The 20,538-nt window shown below is 45.1% G+C and overlaps 2 protein-coding genes across 2 annotated transcripts; both read right to left on the minus strand.

Moving 5' to 3' along the window:
• Positions 1 to 211: 211 nt before the first annotated feature.
• LOC134292162 (uncharacterized) lies at positions 212 to 2,077 on the minus strand. Its single transcript, XM_062861017.1, has one exon. The coding sequence runs from the start codon at positions 2,075 to 2,077 to the stop codon at positions 212 to 214; it is 1,866 nt and encodes a 621-aa protein (XP_062717001.1).
• Positions 2,078 to 7,251: 5,174 nt separating this feature from the next.
• LOC134292166 (uncharacterized) lies at positions 7,252 to 9,639 on the minus strand. Its single transcript, XM_062861028.1, has one exon. It carries the CDS (start codon positions 9,637 to 9,639, stop codon positions 7,252 to 7,254), a length of 2,388 nt encoding a protein of 795 aa, XP_062717012.1.
• Between the last annotated feature and the right edge of the window lie 10,899 nt (positions 9,640 to 20,538).

A 20,538-nucleotide genomic window follows, 5' to 3' on the forward strand; every position in this document is an offset into this window, starting at 1 on the left:
CACATGGAGCGCGCAAAGAGATTTTCACCCGGGTGAAAACACTCCAGTGAATTTCACTTTGAACGGCCCGTGCGGCGCTGCGGTGCGGTTTTTTGACAGTTCGAAATGACATTCAGAATATTCCAACATCCTTCTATCTGATAAGATGAAAAGATTTCTAATTTATGATGCGCTTGATGGTGTAAATCCAAAGAGCAGAATTTTCATGCGCTCAGTGCGGACAAGCCTGCTTGCGACATTGGACGAGTTGGTATCGAGACAGGGTATTCTCCTTCAAATGGTCGTACATTGGTTCAGCTTCTGCGGTTAGTTCACGCCCTACGAGGAAATGTGCAGGGCTTAAAGCTTCGTAGTCCATTGGGTCTGTAGATTGTTCGCAGAGAGGCCGAGAATTCAATATCGCCTCTATTTGCACCAGGAGGGTACTCATCTCTTCGTACGTCAGGTAAGCCTCCTTGAGAATTCGATGCAGATGGAATTTGGCGCTTTTGACGCCTGCCTCCCACAAGCCGCCCTGGTGCGGGGCTTTGGGAGGGTTGAAGTTCCACATTATTCCTTTGGGCTGACAGAATTTGGCGATTTCTTGTTTCATCATATCCGACATCGTAAGAGTTTGGAGTTCCTTAAGCTGTCGGTTGGCCCCAATGAAATTTTTTCCATTATCGGAAAGTATTTCTGCTACATTGCCGCGCCTTCCAACAAAACGATGTAATGCGGCAAGAAAAGAGTCAGTGGACAGCGAGGACACTAACTCAATATGGATAGCCTTGGTGGCCATGCATACAAAGAGTGCAATGTATGCCTTAATTGGCGCCTTCATTCGTCCTTGTTTCAGGAGTACCGGTCCGGCATAATCTACTCCTGTTCTCATGAAGGGATGGGACACCGTTACGCGAAAGCTCGGTAGGTCACCCATTAATAGATCCACATCCCTTGGTTTCACTCGGAAGCATCGGACACACTTCCGGAGTACACGATTGATCGTCCGCTTTGCATTCATCGGCCAAAACTGCTGACGCACTATGGCCAACAATCCATTCTGTCCAACGTGGAGATATTCACGATGTAGAGCATTTATGATGATCTCCGTCAAATGGTTTTTGTCTGGCAATATCAAAGGGTGTCGTTGGTTCCGAGGCAAGTCGGAGTTTCTGATTCGGCCACCAACACGCAGAAGTCTTTCATCAGCATCGAAGATGGGCTTGAAGTTGCTAAGCTTGCTATTTAACGACTTTCCCTTCAGCAGTTTGTCGATATCAGTACCGTACGTAGAAAACTGAACGATTCTCACTAAAGTCAACATTGCTTCTCGATGATCTCCGATTTGTAGTCCTCCAGTTCTGCGATCTCCCTTTGCCTTCCGGCAGTTCTGCACGAATCGAGTTACGTATCCAAAAATTCGCTGAAGCTTGCGGAAGTCACTATGTTTCATAGTCATTGCCATTGGTGAATTGTCTGGAATAATGGCGGCTGCCACAACTTCATCGTTCAGCGATCGGTTGTTGGCCTCGCCAGGCTCGTGTTCACATTTACAGCATTCTTCAAAATCTGCAGCTTGTAGGAACGCCGGCCCTTGCCACCAAAAGTCGTATGCCTTCAATGACGCTGGATAAACACCGCGAGAAATCAGATCTGCGGGATTGAACTCCGACGGTATGTACTTCCACTCGTAATTACGTTCTCTTGTAGCCTGCCGGATGCATGTAATACGGTTGCGCACGAAGACAGGAGCGTCCGCCTTCAGGTAGTCAATCCACCGAAGCACGATCTTTGAGTCAGACCACAGCACTATGCGATCTATCTTCACTTCAACTGCATCCGTAATCTTCAACACTTGTTCGGTTAGGAGTTTCGCGGCACACAGTTCGAGACGCGGAATCGTCAGTTCACCTGGTTCATTGTCGCTTCGTGGTATCCGTTTTCCTTCCTTCAAGGGTGCAACTCGCGATCTTCCACAGAGCAACTTCATTTCAGCTGTGCCGTCGAATTTAACACCTCTCAAATATACGCAGCATCCGTAGGCCTTGCTGGATGCATCAGCGAAGCCCATGATCTCGAAGAACTTAACACCATCCATTGTTACTGTTGGAGCGCTAGCCCGGCTCCAGTGGGAACGCAAAACTGTCCAATCCTCAAAACTGTGTCGCCGAATGCAGCCTCTGAATAACTCTGATGCTCTCGCAAGAGCGGGTGGTGGCTATCTTGTGGCTCTGAACAACTCTTGTGTCCTGAAAAGGACGGTGGGGAAAATGCCACTCAAGCCAATACTGCACGCAACACAGCTTCAAGATGGAAGTTTTATCGCGGTGGACTGTTCTCTGGTGGACCACTTTGTGTGGTTTCGGATCCGCTGTAGGGAATCTTCTCTGGAGCCTTGGTCGGATGCAAAAAGAACGGAACACTGCTTTGACTTAGCAACTATTTATTAGATGTTAACACTTTGGGATACAAATGACAACTGACTCTTTTTCTTAATGCTATGCGTCTTATATGCTAGGGAGTTTTGAGTTGGCAGCAGCGGTTTGCCGCTTGGCTGCAGCAGTTTACCACTTGCTGGCGGAGAGGCGGAGCCTATTATTGATAATTTTCATGCCGTGCCTGCGTATGTGTGCGAATGAAATGTTCTTTGTGGAGGCAGTCGGGCAGGAATAAAACAAAACTTGGCAACATGCGGTGAGCATGTTCGGACATGTCAAGGCGTCACTTTGGCATTGGCGCCAACAGTTACTCTTCTCGGAACCGCCAAAGAACTCAATTCACTCAATTCTTCTCTGAATCTTCTCCACATGTTCAGTGTTGAGTGTGCAACCGACCACGCGTTGCCCTTAGCAACCTAACTAAATATAAGTTGTATTATATTAGATCGTAGTAGGCTAAGAAATTTCAAATAAAAATTCTTTCTCTTTTGTCGACGTTGTCACCCAGTAAAGACGTGTTCACGTGTAGCTCTGCCTATTTTATTAGGTTATGAGCCCAGCGCGGAAGAAAAATCTAGTTCGCTCCGAAAAGTAGTGCACGCGGTCGCGGAAATGGGTGAAGAAAAGTTGTGGCTGTTCGACGGAACCAATTTCGGAAACTGGAAATTCCGAATTGAGGTTCTGATGGAGGACAAAAATTTGCTCGACTGTCTGGAGAACGCCATCGAGGACGAGGAGTACGCGGAGGATCTCCCGGAGGACACAGCTGCTGTCAGAGCGGAGAAGAAGAAGAAACTCGACGAGCGCATGGCCAGAGACCGGAAGTGCAAACATTTGCTCATCCACCGAATAGCAGAGGACCAACTGGATTACGTGAAGGACAAACGGACGGCGAAAGATGCGTGGGACGCCTTGAAAAACGCATTCGAGCGCGTCGGAATCGCCGGGAAGCTGTTCCTGAAGAAGCAGTTCCAGGAGTTGCGGCTAAAGGAAGGCGAAAATGTGAAGGCATACCTGCTGCAGTTCGAAAAAGTGCTCCGAGAAATGAAGGCCGCCGGAGTGAAAATCGACGAGGAGGACGTCGTATGCCAGCTTTTGCTTTCGTTGCCGAAATCGTACGATGCGCTAATCACGGCGCTGGAAACCATCCAACCGGACCAGTTGACTCTGGAGTATGTCAAGAAACGGCTGATGGATGAGTCGGCAAAACGTGCGAACCAAACGTGCCACGCGGATGATCACACAGGTGAGTCGGCCTTTGCGGGGAAGAAAAGCGGGTTCAAATGCTTCGAGTGTGGCCGCTTCGGGCACAAGCGTGCGGAATGCCCCGATTTCCGTCCGGCAAGTGGCAAGGGACACGAGAAAAGCACCAAGTCGACAGCGAAAACGAACCGAAAATTCAAAAGTAGCGGTGCGCACACCACGCGTGAAAATGAAATTTCGTTCGTTGCAACCACGGGCGACGGCGCACTTTCGGCGCCTACTGCGATGTCGAGCGAGCGCATCGAGTGGTTTTTGGATTCGGGTGCGACGGACCACATGGTCCGCGATAAGCTGCTGTTCGAAGAAATGCATCCACTCAAGCGAAAGGTGTCCATTTCGGTGGCCAAGTCAGGACAAGTCATCGTGGCGGAATCTGCCGGCACAATCCGTGTCGATATGGTGATCGATGGCAGAAGGCATCCGTCGGTGGTGAAAAACGTTTTGTATGTGCCCGAGTTACAATGCAATTTGTTCTCTGTGCGTAGGCTCGAAGACATCGGGATGACGGTGAAGATTGCTGGAGGAAAAGTGGCCATCCAGAAGGACGGGCACACTGTGTGCGTTGGCCAACGGACAGGTCAACTATACGCCCTCGACATCTACCGTCGTGGTGATGAGGAATCAGCGAGCGCGAGTGCCATGACAACGAACAATGACAGTTTTGAGCTGTGGCATCGAAGGTATGGTCATCTTGGCGGCACGAACCTGAAAAACCTCTGGAAGCATGGGATGATTGAGACGGCAGCGAAGATTCGGGACTGGCCAGATCGATGTTTGTGCGAGGTGTGCTTGGCAGGTAAGCAAACAAGACAACCGTTAGACAGTGCTGTGGAGCGCCGTTCTTCCCGACCGTTGGAGCTTATTCACTCCGATGTGTGTGGGCCGTTCACTCCAACCACGTGGAACAGAAAGCGCTATTATGTGTCGTTCATGGACGATTATAGCCACTTCACGACGGTGTATCTGCTCGCATCGAAAGATGTGGTCCAGGAAAAGTTCGAGCAGTACTGTGCACTGGTGACGTCATTCTTTGGCACAAGGGTGTCGAGGCTCCGGTGCGACAACGGCGGGGAGTATATTAGCCAATCGTTCAAGAAATATTGTCGCACTGAAGGAATCCGTATGGAGACAACCGTCCCGTACAGTCCGCAGCAGAACGGGGTAGCGGAACGATTAAATCGCACATTGCTGGACAAATCTCGTTCGATGCTGCAAGACGCTGGCCTACCAAAGTCGGTGTGGGGTGAAGCTGTCCTCACTGCCGCTTACATCCTGAATAGAAGCCCGACGTCTGCTCTGGAAGAAAGAAAAACGCCATATGAAATGTGGTACGGTAGAAAACCGAACGTAGACAAAATGCGAGTGTTTGGTTCTACTGCTTTCACGTGGGTGCCGAAACAAAAGCGTGGAAAATTGGACCCGAGAAGCGAGAAGAACGTCATGATCGGATACACCACCAATGGCTATCGGATTTGGGATCCGAGGAAGAAGGCAATTTTCACATCCCGTGATATCGTTTTCGATGAGACCAAGAAGGTGACGCAGAGGCAAGAACCGGTGAGATTGATGTACGAATCCGACGACGATGATGAACCTATAGCAGTGAATGAAGTTCCTGAAGCGCACGAGCCGATCGAAAATGATTCTGCTGACGACGAGGAATACGAAGATCCGACCGGCGCGCTCCCTTCGCAAACAAATAGTGGAGACTGTCCTGCAGAGGCGTCCACGAGGCACAGCGGACGGGAGCGCAGAATCCCCGGTAAGTTTCTTGATTTTATTACTGGCTTTAAAGCAAATACTGGCAGTGGATGTTTCGCAGGTTCCGATGGCAGCTCCGAGGCGACTGACAACGTGGTGATGGCTTTCGCACTGAATGCGGAGGCGTTCGTCGAGGACCTACCGTCAACCATCGACGGTCTGAGGAAGCGAGACGATTGGCGCCACTGGGAGGCCGCCATCAACAGCGAGCTCGAGTCGCTCGAGAAAAACAAAACGTGGGACCTAGTACCGAAACCGGCGGGAAAACACCTTGTGGACTGCAAGTGGGTGTTTAAGGTGAAACAAGACGCAGCTGGAAACGTGGATCGCTACAAAGCGCGGCTGGTTGCGAAAGGCTACTCGCAACGGAAGGGGTTTGACTTCGACGAGACGTACGCGCCGGTGGCCAAAATTGCCACTGTTAGGACGCTTCTGGCGGTAGCGAACAAGAAGGGGTACCATATTCACCAGATGGACGTTAGAACCGCCTTCCTCAACGGCATACTGAAGGAGGAGATATACATGCGACTACCTGAGGGCCTCCAGAGCACAAACCCAGGTCTAGTGTGCCGTCTCCGAAAAGCGTTGTACGGCCTTAAGCAGGCCCCGAGGAGCTGGAATGATCGATTCCATTCGTTCGTGACGAACCTAGGGTTCAAGCGGTCGAATGTAGACAGTTGCCTGTACCATTTGAAGTCGAATGGATCCGTCGTCTACCTGCTATTGTACGTGGACGACATCGTCATTGTTTCGGACCGGATGGAGCTGGTGGACCGGATCAAACACCAACTATCACACCAGTTTGAGATGTCCGATATGGGGGAGTTAAAACTCTTCCTTGGTTTGAAAGTGGATCGAGATTTGAGCGGAGGAAGCATGAAAATAAGCCAGCCCAAATATATCGCTGACCTCCTACAGAGATTCGGCATGGTCGACTGCAAGCTGGTAGCGACCCCGATGGAACCGAACCTGAAATTGGAAAAGAAGAAGCAAGAAGAAGGATTAACTACGAAGCCGTACAGGGAGCTCATCGGATGTTTGACGTACCTGGCACTGGCATCAAGACCGGACATCAGTGCTGCGGTGAGTTTCTTCAGCAAGTTCCAGGCCGCACCAACCGATCTCCACTGGTGCCAGCTGAAGCGCATACTGCGATACCTGAAGGGGACCATGCATCTTGGTCTGGTTTACAACCAACGTGGAGAAGATCAGCCGCTAATTGGATACGCCGATGCCGACTGGGGCAACGACCAAGATGACCGCCGATCAATATCCGGCAATGTATTTCAAGTTTATGGAGCTACTGTCTCATGGATGACTCGGAAGCAAGCAACAGTATCACTGTCATCAACGGAGGCCGAGTACATCTCTCTGAGTCAAGCTGCCTGTGACGCGATTTGGCTAAATAATCTGCTTGACGAACTTGGAGTTGCTCTACATCACCCGATCCCGTTGTTCGAAGACAACCAATCATGTATCCGCATCGCTGAGGAGCCAAAAGACCATAAGCGGATGAAGCATATCGACATTCGGTACAACTTTATCCGAGAGAAGATCCAGGACGGCGTTTTCAAGATCGTCTATAAGCCAACATCCGAGCAAGTTGCGGACATCTTCACCAAAGGACTAGCACGAGGATCGTTCGAACGGTTGCGGAACAAGCTGGGGTTGTTCGGTTGAGCGGAGGTGTTGAGTGTGCAACCGACCACGCGTTGCCCTTAGCAACCTAACTAAATATAAGTTGTATTATATTAGATCGTAGTAGGCTAAGAAATTTCAAATAAAAATTCTTTCTCTGTTGTCGACGTTGTCACCCAGTAAAGACGTGTTCACGTGTAGCTCTGCCTATTTTATTATTCAGCACATCTCCGCTTACAGGATCATCCCAGTTGAAACCTTGCTTCCAGAGCTCTTGCATCACTATCTTCGCTATCACTATTGCAGGTCCGAGCAGCCCGAGAGGGTCGAACAGTCGTGCGACCTCCGATAATATCTGCCGCTTCGTCAGACCATCCTTCGGTTTCTCTGGTAACTGCACTCGAAACACCAACTCGTCTTCAACGGGATTCCACAGCAGTCCCAGAGTTTTGATGACTTCGTTCACGTCGTGGTTTTCAAAATCGACCTGCTTCTCTCGGCGTTCCGGAGGAATATCGCTTAGCAGTGCTGCGTCGTTGGCGCACCACTTGTGTAGATCAAATCCGCCTTTCGACAGGAGACTTATAAGGTCGCTCTGCAGTTGCCTGGCTTCTTCCAACTCGTTGGCTCCAGTGAGAGCATCATCTACATAGAAGCATTTGAGCACCTTTTCGCTGGCTTCGGGAAAGTTGTTCTGTTCATCAACGGCAAGTTGGTTCAGACATCGAGTCGCCAGGAATGGAGCCGCCGAAGTTCCGTATGTTACGGTCGTCAGCTCAATCACGATGGGCTTGCCTTGGCTATCATACCACAGTATCCTCTGATATCGGCAGTCTCCGTCATGTACCTTCACCTGCCGATACATTTTTGACACATCTGTCGTGAAGGCGTATTTCACGAACCTGAACCTCAGCATAATGTCGAACAACTGTGGCTGCACTGTTGGTCCGGCTATCATCACGTCATTCAATGACAAATTCGTAGAGCTCTTAGCTGACGCGTCGAATACCACCCTCAATTTCGTTGACGAACTGTCTGGTTTCAACACACAGTGGTGAGGGAGATAATACGTGTAGCCATCGGCATCTGTTGTATCATCGACGATCCGAGCGTGACCAAGAGCGACATATTCATCGATGAATGCCTTATAGGCTTGCTTCAGCTCTGGGTCCTTGATGAATCTTCGCTGTAAGGATTGCAGTCTCTTTTCAGCTTGCTGTCGCGTTTCGCCCAGCTCCGACACGTTATTTCGAAAAGGCAGCCGCACAATGAAACGTCCACTGCTGATCCTTTGGTACGTCTGCACAAAATGTCGTTCGCAATCATCCTCCTCCGCTCGATCCAGAACCTCCAATTTCTGATCATCCACCGACCAGAATCGCTTGAGTACCTTCACCAACTCCTTATCCGATGGTTCATCCTTCGCTACGTGGTACACTTGGACGTTGCTTGCTGTTGATTCAATGACCCGTCCTGACACGAGCCATCCGAAAACACTCTCTTGCAGCACAGGTAATTCATCAGCCATCTTAATCTTTCCTTGCAGCAGAAGCTCGAAAAATATTTCCGCACCAATCAGCAAGTCGACTCTATTTGGCTCATAGAATCGAGAGTCCGCCAAGTACAAATCCTGTGGAATCGGCCATCGATCCGCTTCCACCGGATTAGTAGGGAGAGCTCCGGTCACCCGAGGTACGATCAGATAATCCTGGTAGAAAGCATAATTAGACGAACAAGATTCGACTCTGGCACGGACTTTAAACTTCACCGTTGTTCGCATTCCTGTGACGCCGACAACTGGAACGTCTGCGGTCTCCTTCCTCAAGTCCAAAAGGTCTGCTAGGTGCTGAGACATAAAACTGGCCATCGCTCCAGAGTCCAACAAAGCACGGCATACGTGCCGTTGTCCGCTTGCATCGATCACATATGCAACCGCCGTCGCCAACAGCACCTGTTGTTGCACTTCGTTGTTATTGCAGGACACTTGACAATTTGTCGATGGCGAAACGTCCTTGGCAGCTGGTTTATCGATGGTCTTCACGTCGGGGGTTGTTTCAACTACGCCTTTTGGTGTCTGGGACTCCTTGTGCTCCTCGGGATGCAGCAACGAATGATGATTCCTTGAGCACGCCGTACATTTTCTCACCGTTTTGCAATCGTTCGTTCGATGACCCCTTTTCAGGCAAAGGAAGCACAGCCCAAACTGCCTAGCCTTACCGTAGCGAGCGTTGGCATTCAACTTCTTGAATGCGTCACAGTGCTCTACCGAATGATTCGCATGGCACAATGCACATCCTTCCTCAGATTTGTTGACAATCGCCGTATGCGATTTGCAGACACCTGACATTGACGAATACTTCGTGGTTGAGTTCGAACCTTTCGGTTTTGTCTGCGGCTTTGCCCTTTCACAGCGCTCCAGAATGGCTAACTGATTCTTCAGAATTGCTATCATTTCCTTATACACCGGGAGCTTGCCGCGCTTCACGCTCGATTCCCACGCCTTCCTTGAACTGGGATCTAGCTTCGATGCCGTGAGGTTAATCACGATTGCCTCCGACATCTTGTCCATTTGCAGACCGTGATATTCCAAGGAGCTCACGCATTTTTCGACATCGTCAATCAAGCATTTCAGAGACGAAAAAGACTCGTGGTTCAAAGCCTTCAAGTTCAACAACCTTGTCGTTGTAACGGCGATCAAAGCAGGCAGGTTTTCGAATTGATCCTTTAGAGATTGCCAAGCCCCCTCATAGTCATTATCGCGTATTATCTGTTGGTCGATAGCTCCCTGTGCCTTCCCGACTAAAGCCTTGTCAAGGTAGTGCAGCTTCGTATCGTGATTATTAGAGTTATAGCTTAGTAAATCAGTGTAGTTTAAAGTGAATTTGAATTTATTTGTCTTTGTTTTTCGTTTTGTAGTTATTTAAATTGTGGATTTAGTCGCCAGGGGCAGACACTCTGTTCCCTGAGCATTTGTTTGTTTTTCAAAAGGTAATTATTGAAAGTGAATTCGTTTAGTGTATATTGTTTTCAATTTGTGTTCCCTCTTTGGACCTCAGCGTCCAAAGACGCTTTTTATTTTGGGCTTTAAGCCATTTCCGCTGCTCCTCGCCCGCCAAAACTGGCAGCCAAACGGAGCAGGGATCATATCCGGCCTACCCGCGTACGGTTTAAGTACGATCGGGCAGAGTACCGGACCGCCGACACTCCCCCTCCGCACCTATAGATCGGCGAACGTAAAGGAGAGCGCGACGTCGACGATTGGCCAGGAGAAAGCACCGTCGAAACAAAACCTGCGCAGGTACGTCAATCATGGCCATGATACACACACACAACACACACACTTGACGATATTTGTAAAAATAATATACGTTAAAACGAATTTGATTGCTTGTTGAGCTTAGTTTCATTGTTTGTTTTTTTTATGTTTGAATAAATTCACTTCAGCGACCCCTAATTGTTTGATTTTGTGATTATTTCTGTTTTTAGTCTCTTTTTGGTGTAAATTTTCGTTATTGTTTCAGTTCGTGCGTTTTTTATATTAAGTTTTTAGTGCGTTAATGATTTGAGCCACCGCCGTTCGAAAAAGCCTTGAGGTAAGAGTCGTCACGGTCGGGCAAACTTAAATATGAACCGGTGGTCTCTCGTTCGCGAGAGTGGCGCATAAGCCACCGAGTTTTAAAGCTTCTCGAGCAAATTCGACGAACGGTTATACGCTGCGGAGTCGGCAGTACATTTATCCGCAACGTCCCGGAACATTTGCTGAAATTTGAACCAGTTTTCGTAGCGTCCGTCGAACGTTGGAAGCGCTGTTTGTTGCAACACAATCGTCGGGGGAAAACTAACAGAAGTTGCCATTCCACTGCCGCTAGGTTTCGGCATGCTATTGGCAGCCGCCGCCGAAATTTTCTCCTCGTCTTCGTAGGCTTGCACCATTTCGGAAATTGCGATCCGCGTGTATTCATACAACTCTTCAAATTCAATAAATTTTGGTTCGAACTCACCTTTTCTCGCAGGGGTCGTCAAGTGGATGCGGTTCTGGAAGTCGTTAAACTTTTTCTCATACAGCCGCAGTGCATGAATGCTAAACTTACGATGATCACCAGCTGCCGCTTGAACTGTTCTACGGATCCGTTCCACTTTCGCCCGTGTCGTTTCGCAACACTGGCTTAGCGCTTCCACAGTTTCCGCCATTTTGTCACGTATCTTCTTCGCTTCTTGTTCCGCTCGCTGTTCCCGAATTGTTCCTGAAGTCGGTGTAGAAAATTGCTCCGCGCTCGGAGAAGCACCACTCATATGCGGAAACAACAATTGCTTCTTGGCATTAGACCTCAGAAACATCACTTTCTTTTTTATTCAATTTCTGTTCACTTTTTCACCTGGTGTATGATGGTGCTATACCACGACACCCACCGTTCACCTTTTGAGGTTATCTTCACTTTCCGTCGCCCGTGTGACGAATTATGTTTTTCACTTTCAAGGTTATGGTCAAATATTTCTTCAGTGTCCGGTGGCGCTATGCCCCGACACCCCACTTTCACTTTTTTCTTCTCACAAGCAAAATGGCGCCCGCCACGATGCTTCACGTTCAGTCGTTTTTGTGGAAACGCCTCTTTTCTCGAATTTTCCGGAATCGTTTCCTTTCGGTCACTAATTTTCCGAAACTATTCCGGAATCACTTCGATATTGCTGATAGGTCGCTCTTCGTCACGATTCCTATACAGCATCACAGAGCTCCTTTCACGAGGGGCAATCAATCACCAATTTTTCGAGATAAGAATCACTCAGCGGAATCCACAAAAATAAGCGTTGCTCAATTATTCTCCTTTTTCTTATGCAATCACTGGATTTTCATATTCGGCTCTCACCAAACCGCGTGGCAGCCGAACGTCGGTCTTCGCAAACTTTACACTAATGGCCGCTCCACGGAGTTTTCCGGGCCATTTGCAATCACAAACGTTTTTTCCGCCACACTTCGCGACGCAATCAATTTTCACTCGCGGCCACTGAATCCGGTTCCGATTTCAGTGGGTCATAACACTTCTCGTGTTGAATGGTAGGTACATCCTTGGAGGTGCATCACACAGCTCAGTGGAGAGCTAGGTATCAACTGGTAGGTAATTGGAAATAAATTGTAAATATGTTATACCTAGATTGAATAAAGGAGAGGCACTGAGCTGGTAGCGATATCAGTCAGTGCCTGGGTTTGGAGAACAAAGCCTCGCCTGTGTTTTTATTTCCAACAGGTTATGGGCCCAGGGACGCCCTGGTGGTGGTTCGGGAAGCGAGGAGACCGAGGTGCGGTATCCAAGATACGATGAGGAGGCCAATACCCGATGAGGTGTCAAGATGCGATGAGGCCTGGTGCCAATATTCGTTGAGACACCAAGATGCGGTGAGGGGACCAACACTCGATGAGGATTGCAATTTGATGACATTTCCGAAGCATTTTTTAAAGAAGATTTTTGAATGAACTCTTTTGAATGAGTGATGTATTCCTCGAAAGAATTCCCAAAGATATCTTTGGAAAAAAATCTGCAAGAACTTATGGAAAATTTTCTGAAAAAAACTGAAGAATTTCTGAAGAAACCTCTGTAGGGTTTATGGATGAAATTTCTGTAAGAATTTGGTAAGAATCCCTAGAGAAATGAGTGCTCGTCAAAACATTCTTTGTGAAATTTCCGAAGGATTCCGTAGGCAAATATCAGATACAATCCCTAAAGAAAATTTCCGAGTTGATTCTTGGAAGATTTTTTGAAAAATTCGTGAAGGTATACCTGGAGAAAATACTCAGAGAATTACATATTGGAGGAATTTCTGAAGGAATCCCTGAAAATAAATTTAAGGAATTTTTGGAAAATTTTCAGAATAATCCCCGGAAAATTTTCTGAAGTAATATTAAAATGAGCATGCACTGGATTTTCTGAATAAAGAAAAAGTCGAGAAAAGTCTTTAATCTGTATGAAATCCTGGTGTAATTTTCGTCATTTATGAGTTATGAGGGCGCAACACTTTATTGATTCTACAATAAATTGGTACAAAAAGCGTTAGTGTTATAATTCCTTGCCTAATTGTATGCTGTTCCAGCAAAACTTCGGGATACTGTGTTGTTTAAGTAGCGAGAAATGGAGAAAACAATAACGCAGTTACCCAAAGTTTTGCTCAAACATCAATAAATTAGACAATAAATCATAATACCCACGCTTTTTGCACCATTTCATTGCACAAACTGAGAATTCGCCGTCTCGCCATACAAAAATGTAGCTCATTATTACAATTCTAGTACTACACCGAACGTGTCCTATTACCAGGCGTGTCTATGTTTTCTCGTCGAGTCGCATGGTTCACGAAGGAATACAAAGAAGATACTCCTATATAGACAAGCTGCTGCGATGAGCTCTCATAGTTGGCTTTAAACAACCGTAAATATACGTTATTTTCATCATTATTTAACGCATTTTCGCCTTTAAAACGTTACAAACTATTTAGTTTTAATTGTGTTTATGATGTTGCAGATTGTGTTTCCATAATAATCAAGAGTTTTGACAAAAAAATATTCTTGCCGAATGCATCACTTCCATTAGCGCCGCTGAGCATCTTCTCCCTTGATTGCCCTCTCGTATTGAACCGGGCAAGAGAATGAATACCACAGTTTGGGAAGCGTTTTCGAGATCCGAGCACGTCGCTTCACGATGTGTTATACTTGTCGAGTGTAACACAAGCTGAGTACTCAGTGACTCGCGATTAAGTTCTAAACTCTGCTAGCAGATCTCAGGGGTGTTCCGGGGAGAACCAAGAGGTCACAGGTGCGCTTATGTGGGCCTCAAAAGAGTTTCACAGTGCCTCAGGGAGTTCTTGGACAGTTCCACTTCTTAGGGCTAAAGGAGGGCTCCAATGGTCTCAGGGGCGTGTCAGGTACGTTTCATGGGGACTCCACAGGTTTTCAGGAGAACTCAAGGCACATCAAAGGTTTTAGGTGCGTTCTAGGGGTCGCTGTGTATTTTCAGGGAGGCTCAAGATTATTCAATGGGGTCCCAGGGGCGTTTCAGCGGATCTCTGGGTGATTCCAGTGAGCCTGAAGGGGTCTCACGTGGTTCCAGGGGAGTTCCAGGTGGTCTCAGTGGCATTTCAGAGGATTTCAGGAGCATTGAAGGGAGTTTCAGGGGGTATTAAAAGATATCATGAGCGTTTTAAGGCGATTTCAGTGGGTATCCGGAGGTCTCAGAGGCGTTTCAGTTGGTCTAAGGATGTTTCAAAGGAACTTCAGGGGATCTCTTATTGGTTTCAGGGAAACTTAGAAGCGCTTTAAAGGGACTCAGGAGCGTTCCAGGGATCTCTGGGGGTCAGGGGCGTTTCAGGAGGTTCCAAGGGGCTTCAGGAGGGTCTAAGGTGCATTTTCAAAACACTAGGTACATCGTCTTCCATCAGAGGTTGCCCAGACCGAACGATCACTTACATGACACAACTGAGAGCACATAAAACACCCAGTGAACTTTCTGTTTTGCGCTGTTCATAAACTACGTAGACTCTCAGACCAGGGCCGGATTTAAGGGGTGGCCAGGGGGGCCATGGCCCCGGGCCCCCACATTTCAGGGGCCCCCACAAAATGTTACTTCAAATGGATACCGAAAAAAATAATGCTATAAACATCTTGATTTAATTTTTATCTACTCTCAAGATATGTGTGAAATATTATGCTTCAAATTAGAAAGAAGCAGATATCTGCCTTTTAATAAAATTTCAAACTTTTCCAGAAAGTTGTAAAGATTTTTAAAGTTTGAATTGCACAAGTTATTTTACCGAAAATACATGAGAAAATCTTCACCTGAATTCTGGATGAAATCTTAAACGCTATGGAATAGAGAATTGAAAAGTTTCTGCTGAAAACTCGTGTTCATTTCTGTCGAAAATTATTGGTATTATTTTAAAAAAAATCCTACATAGTTCTTTAAAGATTTGCAAGTGTTTCTATCAGAATAAAGAAAATTTTTAGAATTGTGTAGTTTGATTTTGCTTACCAAACTTATAAATTATTCAAATCGAACCCCAGAATTGTTGAAATATTTCTTTGAAGGAACAAGCAAGAATTTTAGGTCGGATTTAGGCGGAGATCTGATCCGATTTTCTTCAATATGATTAAATCCATGACAAATTTTCCTTCCTGGCTTGAATGTGAAATTTAAGGTGAACTTATAACAAATCCATAGGTACCTTATGAAAATTGCAGTACATATTTGTGGAGAAATTATGGAAAGATCTTGAAATATTTAAAGTCTTCCAAACAATTTCTGTTTAAATTGGCTAAAAATTCGTCCGCCAAAGATTATCATGAAATTTTACTTCAGTATTTTTACCAAATGTTTACCATCAGAAACTCATTGTGGGTTTCGGATGGAATTTCTACAGCAGCTTTTAGTAGGATTTCCGCTAAAAATACCACTATGGATTTTTTTGCCTCTTGTAGTTTCACAAGGAGTTCTTAACAATTATTCTGTGCGTTCACCAGAAACTCCTCTCAAAGTCGCGTTAGGAATGTTTATGCTTAAGTTCCACAAAAAAAGAAACCAGGTAATCGGTCAGCAACTCTATAGATTTCATCAATGTTTCCGCAAGAAATTATTTTTGGAGGTTTTGCAATAACGGCCCCAAAGACAGCGCTATAAATTTTATCTGAAATTTATCGAAAATGTCTCCTATAAAATCTATTTTTAAATTTCTTAAAGGACTTTCTAGTGAATTTCGACTTGATCAATGGAATCTAATCTATGAACACTCTCGCATAAAGCGTAATTTATTGCTGACTGCACCCCAAATTGGACTGACACAATAGTGTGAACACACCTTCAAAGTGTGATTGCAACGCAGGGTCACGTCGTATCGAGTTGAGGTCTTCGGTGCACTTATTCCTTGTAAATGGAGGAATAAGTGCACCGAAGACGTCGAGACGATCCGAGGCAAATGTGCACTTTTATCACACTTTTTAGGCGTACCAAAAAAAGTGTGATATGTAGTCCAATTTGAGATGTAGTCTGCAATACATGATAAAATTTCTTTTACAATCGTCTTCAGACAAAATTTTCATATCTGGATCTCTGTTATGCTTAGTTTATAGCGGATGCCTATTTTTCTAGTTACGCTTATTAAGCTAGATTAAATGTCTTCAATAACAACCTTAATTTTTGGTGACGGGCTTGGTGGTCTAGTGGCTACCGCTTCTGATTCGTATGCAGAAGGTCATGGGTTCAATCCCTGGCCCGTCCTTTTCATCCTACTTTGTATCTTTCTATCCACTTTCTCTCACTCTCTCTTCTCTACATATACAACTCATGTATATTCATATGTTCATAGCCATCGCTAGAACCAGAAACGAATTGAAAAAAGTCGTTTCCCTCCCTTCCAACTTCCACTCACAGCACAGTGTATATATAACGCCTATAAGTTATGCAACCAAAGCGTGCTGTGACCTTATTCACCTTATTCACCACACAATCTATCACGAACACTATAAATAACCCTATCCATGGATCGCATCACCGACCCAACGGTGACTCCCAGATCTCCCATTCTTTCCGTCTAACAAATACCCCAGTCCGTGCGGGTTGTGGGACGCAGAGTGCTCTCGGTCTCTAGTAGCAGCAACCAGTACACTCTAACATTCCTTTCCCTTCCCAGCTGACTATAAGGACTTGGCCGGCGCCGTTATTGATCAAATATGCATGAGCTGCTAAAATTGCACTTTGAGAATAAGTGGAATGTCCCAGCCCCTTATTCAGTTGGATCACAGTGCAACTGGTACCAGTTCAGATCAATCACGGAGGAGCAACCATTGACATGTATAGTCAGAATTGATCGTTTTTTTGATCGATCAATAACAACCTTAATTTTTGGAAGAATTTTCCATATTTTCTGGATTTTTTCTACAATGAAAAAAAAAATCCTCTGAAAAGAGGGCCCCCACATTTGTAAATCCGGCCCTGTCTCAGACCCACAAGCAGCTGCACCTGCAACATTATCCAAAATGTGGCTTTCTATGCTTTGGTCTTAATGAGTTGCACTGAAAGCACACGCAACTTCCATCTTGTCAATTGAGTTGCAATTAAACTCTGAATTTTGTAATGTTTCGGCTTTGCTTCATAATTGCCAAATACCTCGTGTTTGACATCGATTTGTAGAGGCGGAGCTTACATATTCCTTACAAGTGATAAAACAGTCAGCTTGCATTAAATGTGCTATGTTACAGTCATGCAACATCCAACTCTGTTTGTTTCGATAAGGTTCCAAATGTGTTGCGGAAAACTTGCGCGTCTTTTGATTTTGACAGTTCTATAACTTGTGACAAAGAAGGTGAAATGAAGTAACACGTAACTTCAGTAGTTTTATGGTGTGTTGAGCAGCAAATCTCTTCTGGTGTAGTATGTAAGGTGAGTAGCTAATACTCGTGGTATCCCTGGTTCGAGTCTACACCTTTTCTATTTTTTTATGATTCCCTCTAGGTCAAGTTGCATAACGATTCATAATCTGCGCTTTTTGCGTTTCAAAGAAGAAGTAATTGTGTTCTGTTGCTATCAATACAAACAATGAATAATTTGCACTAATGTTGATGTAACTTGTTCGAAAACAAGTCGTGTTTCTTGGGGGATGGCTGCCTAAAAATTCATATTCAAAAGTAAAAATAGGGAACAATCTCCAAAAAATGGTTTATTGTCTTGTACCGACTTTTCGAACCCTCTAAGTAAAGTTCTCTCTTCGAATGAGTGTAATCAGTTTCGTACCTTTTAATTCCGCCCTATGTTGCTTATCCTTTGACAGATACGCGTATTTCGACTACCACTTGTAAGCTTATAAGGTACCTACGTGTTCCTATCACGTGCTCTGCGCTGAGGTATGAATTTAACTGACTGACCGTTTCCCTGATCCTTATTAACCCTCAAGAGGATACCTTAAATGAAGGTCCGTTTTGGGACCCTGGGGTCCATTGGACCCCAACATATATTCTCGCGTATCTAGTGATGAATAATTTAGTTCGGGAAGTTTCCACTAGGTGGTGCTAGTGAGCATTGAAAAATGCCCCCGATCTACAGGATATAACGTACCTAAACAAGCGGACAAGGACAAGACGTACCGAAACAATAAAGTAAATCGCACTGCTGTAGACGAGTAGACATATATGTCCAGCGGGTCAAAAGGGGTTATTCAAATATTACGTAACGCAAAGGAATGGGAGGTGGTCTAGCGCTGTGTTACGTTTCATTCAAAATTTTCCATACAAAAGTTGTTGCACGGAGAAGGGAAGAGCCCTTAAGTTGTCAAATTTTGCGTTTCGTAATATTTGAATAAACCCAAGAGGAATCAGAGGCAAACCGACGTAACACTATTAAAATTTAAATCTCATATATCTCAGGATCCTGATTACTTATATAGGGTAATTCGCCAATTGTTGAACGGTTAGTACCGGCATTTTGGTTTTTGTTTGTTTTTCCGTGTATAATTCCACTTAAGTTGAAAAATATCCAGTGAACGTCTAGATCTACTTATCCCTTATACTGCCCATTGAATTTATATTCCCTTAAATTCCATTTTCTAAGAGAAAATAGAACATTTGTATGGGAAGTCTGTAACCCAAATGTTGAACGCTTCCTTAAGCAAACTCATCCTAATGTTGGACGGTTCTCGCCAATGGACTACCCGCTTTGCGCGCAGCCACAGTTGATCAGCAGGAGTAAATCAATTTAATTTTGTATGGCGAAATGCATCTAAACTTGAATTACTTGATATACAAATCTTTTCCCGAAAAAATATTTGGTAGGCTTAATAGTGGTCACCATTGTGCACAACCACTACCAAATATTTTTTCGAATAATGATTTCCACTTTGAATAATTTGCCTTTAGATGGTATTCGCCATACAATATTTTTGCGATTTACTTTTAGCGATGTTTCGCGCATAGAAGCTAGCGCCACATTGGTCGATGCGGAGAGTAGGAAAACAGCCGATGTAGTTAATTCATTGTTGAACGGTTGAAGCTTTGTTCGTAATTGATGACGTATAACCCGACATCAACCTATCATTCACCTGTTTTTATTTTGGCCGCCAAACCCAACACAGACACGATAGTTACCCGATGTGGGTCCAACAGTGGTCCAACATTTGATAAAATTTGACCCGACTTTGACCCGACATCCGATATTTTTTCACTCTGGCGGATTTTTTCCGGGTTTTTCGTGTTTTGTGCCCAGCTAGTCCGAGCTAGTGACAATTCATTTAAATGACAAGGAATCGCACATTTGAAGAGAGGTCTAGTGGACTGAAATCGTTTTAAACATAACAAGATGCAAAAATGGCTGAAAAGATTAGATTAGAAGCGAAAACGACAGAAGAAAAGTACGCCTTTAAAAGCCCCTGAAACTCTCCTGGACACCCATGGGACCCACTCAACCCCCAATAACACACATGGAACGACCCTGAAATCCCTTGAAAACCCGTGGGTTGCTCCTGAGCCTCCTGGAACGCCTTGAAATACTCCTCGGACCCCCTTAACACTCTGAATTCATCTTGAACACCTCTGGAACGCCCTTGAAACCCATTGAAAATCACTGGAATCTTTCTGAAGCCCACTGGAACACCCCTAGAACATCTCTGGAACGCCCTTGAAACCCCATGCAATGCGGTTAGGTAAAGTGAAAAAAAATTCTAGCAATCATGCTCACATCGTAGGTTATGCCAGTGTTCAACAATTGGATCATGGATGCATAATGATAGTGTGATAGGAAAAATATTTTTTCACATTAAATTACAATGAAAATGTGATTTTAAACAATGTTAAACTATTAATGACATCCTTCCATGTCTTGTAACTATGATGTGCCTTTGATATTTGTGGTCGATTTGCCCGCAAAGCTTATTTCGTAACAGCAATTTCTTAACATTAATCTTAAGAATTGTGCAGTTTTCGCGTCATCAGCGGTACGAAATTTTCAATAATTTTTTATGACGTAAAATATGTATAATTTTGTAACTTAATTAGAGCAATATCGTGACCCACATGTATATGCATCTACATCATAAGTTTACGTTGGATGAAAATTACTTAAGTAAGGTTTATAATAAAATATTCAGAAACTGTTCAACATTTGGGTAGTGTTCAACAATTAGCGAATTACCCTAGTTGATGTCTTCGGCAAAGTTGTTTGGTTGGTCAAGAACTTATAGATTATGGACCGTTTGATTCGATATTCCACCACTAGGCAGTACTAGATAGCATGCAAATTTTTTATCTCATAATATCTCAGGATCCTGATTTCTTAGAAAAATGGTCTCTTAGTTGTTGGGTAGGTCAAAAATGTTCAGTTGATGAGCCATTTGATACGATCTCTCCTATTGGGAGGCGCTGGTGCGCGATGCTTTTTATTTATAGAGATGGTGTCTACAGCTGTTATTTGGCAGGACATGGACCTACCGAATA

The sequence above is a fragment of the Aedes albopictus genome, chromosome 1 (assembly GCF_035046485.1).
Source record: "Aedes albopictus strain Foshan chromosome 1, AalbF5, whole genome shotgun sequence".
Classification (NCBI taxonomy): domain Eukaryota; kingdom Metazoa; phylum Arthropoda; class Insecta; order Diptera; family Culicidae; genus Aedes; species Aedes albopictus.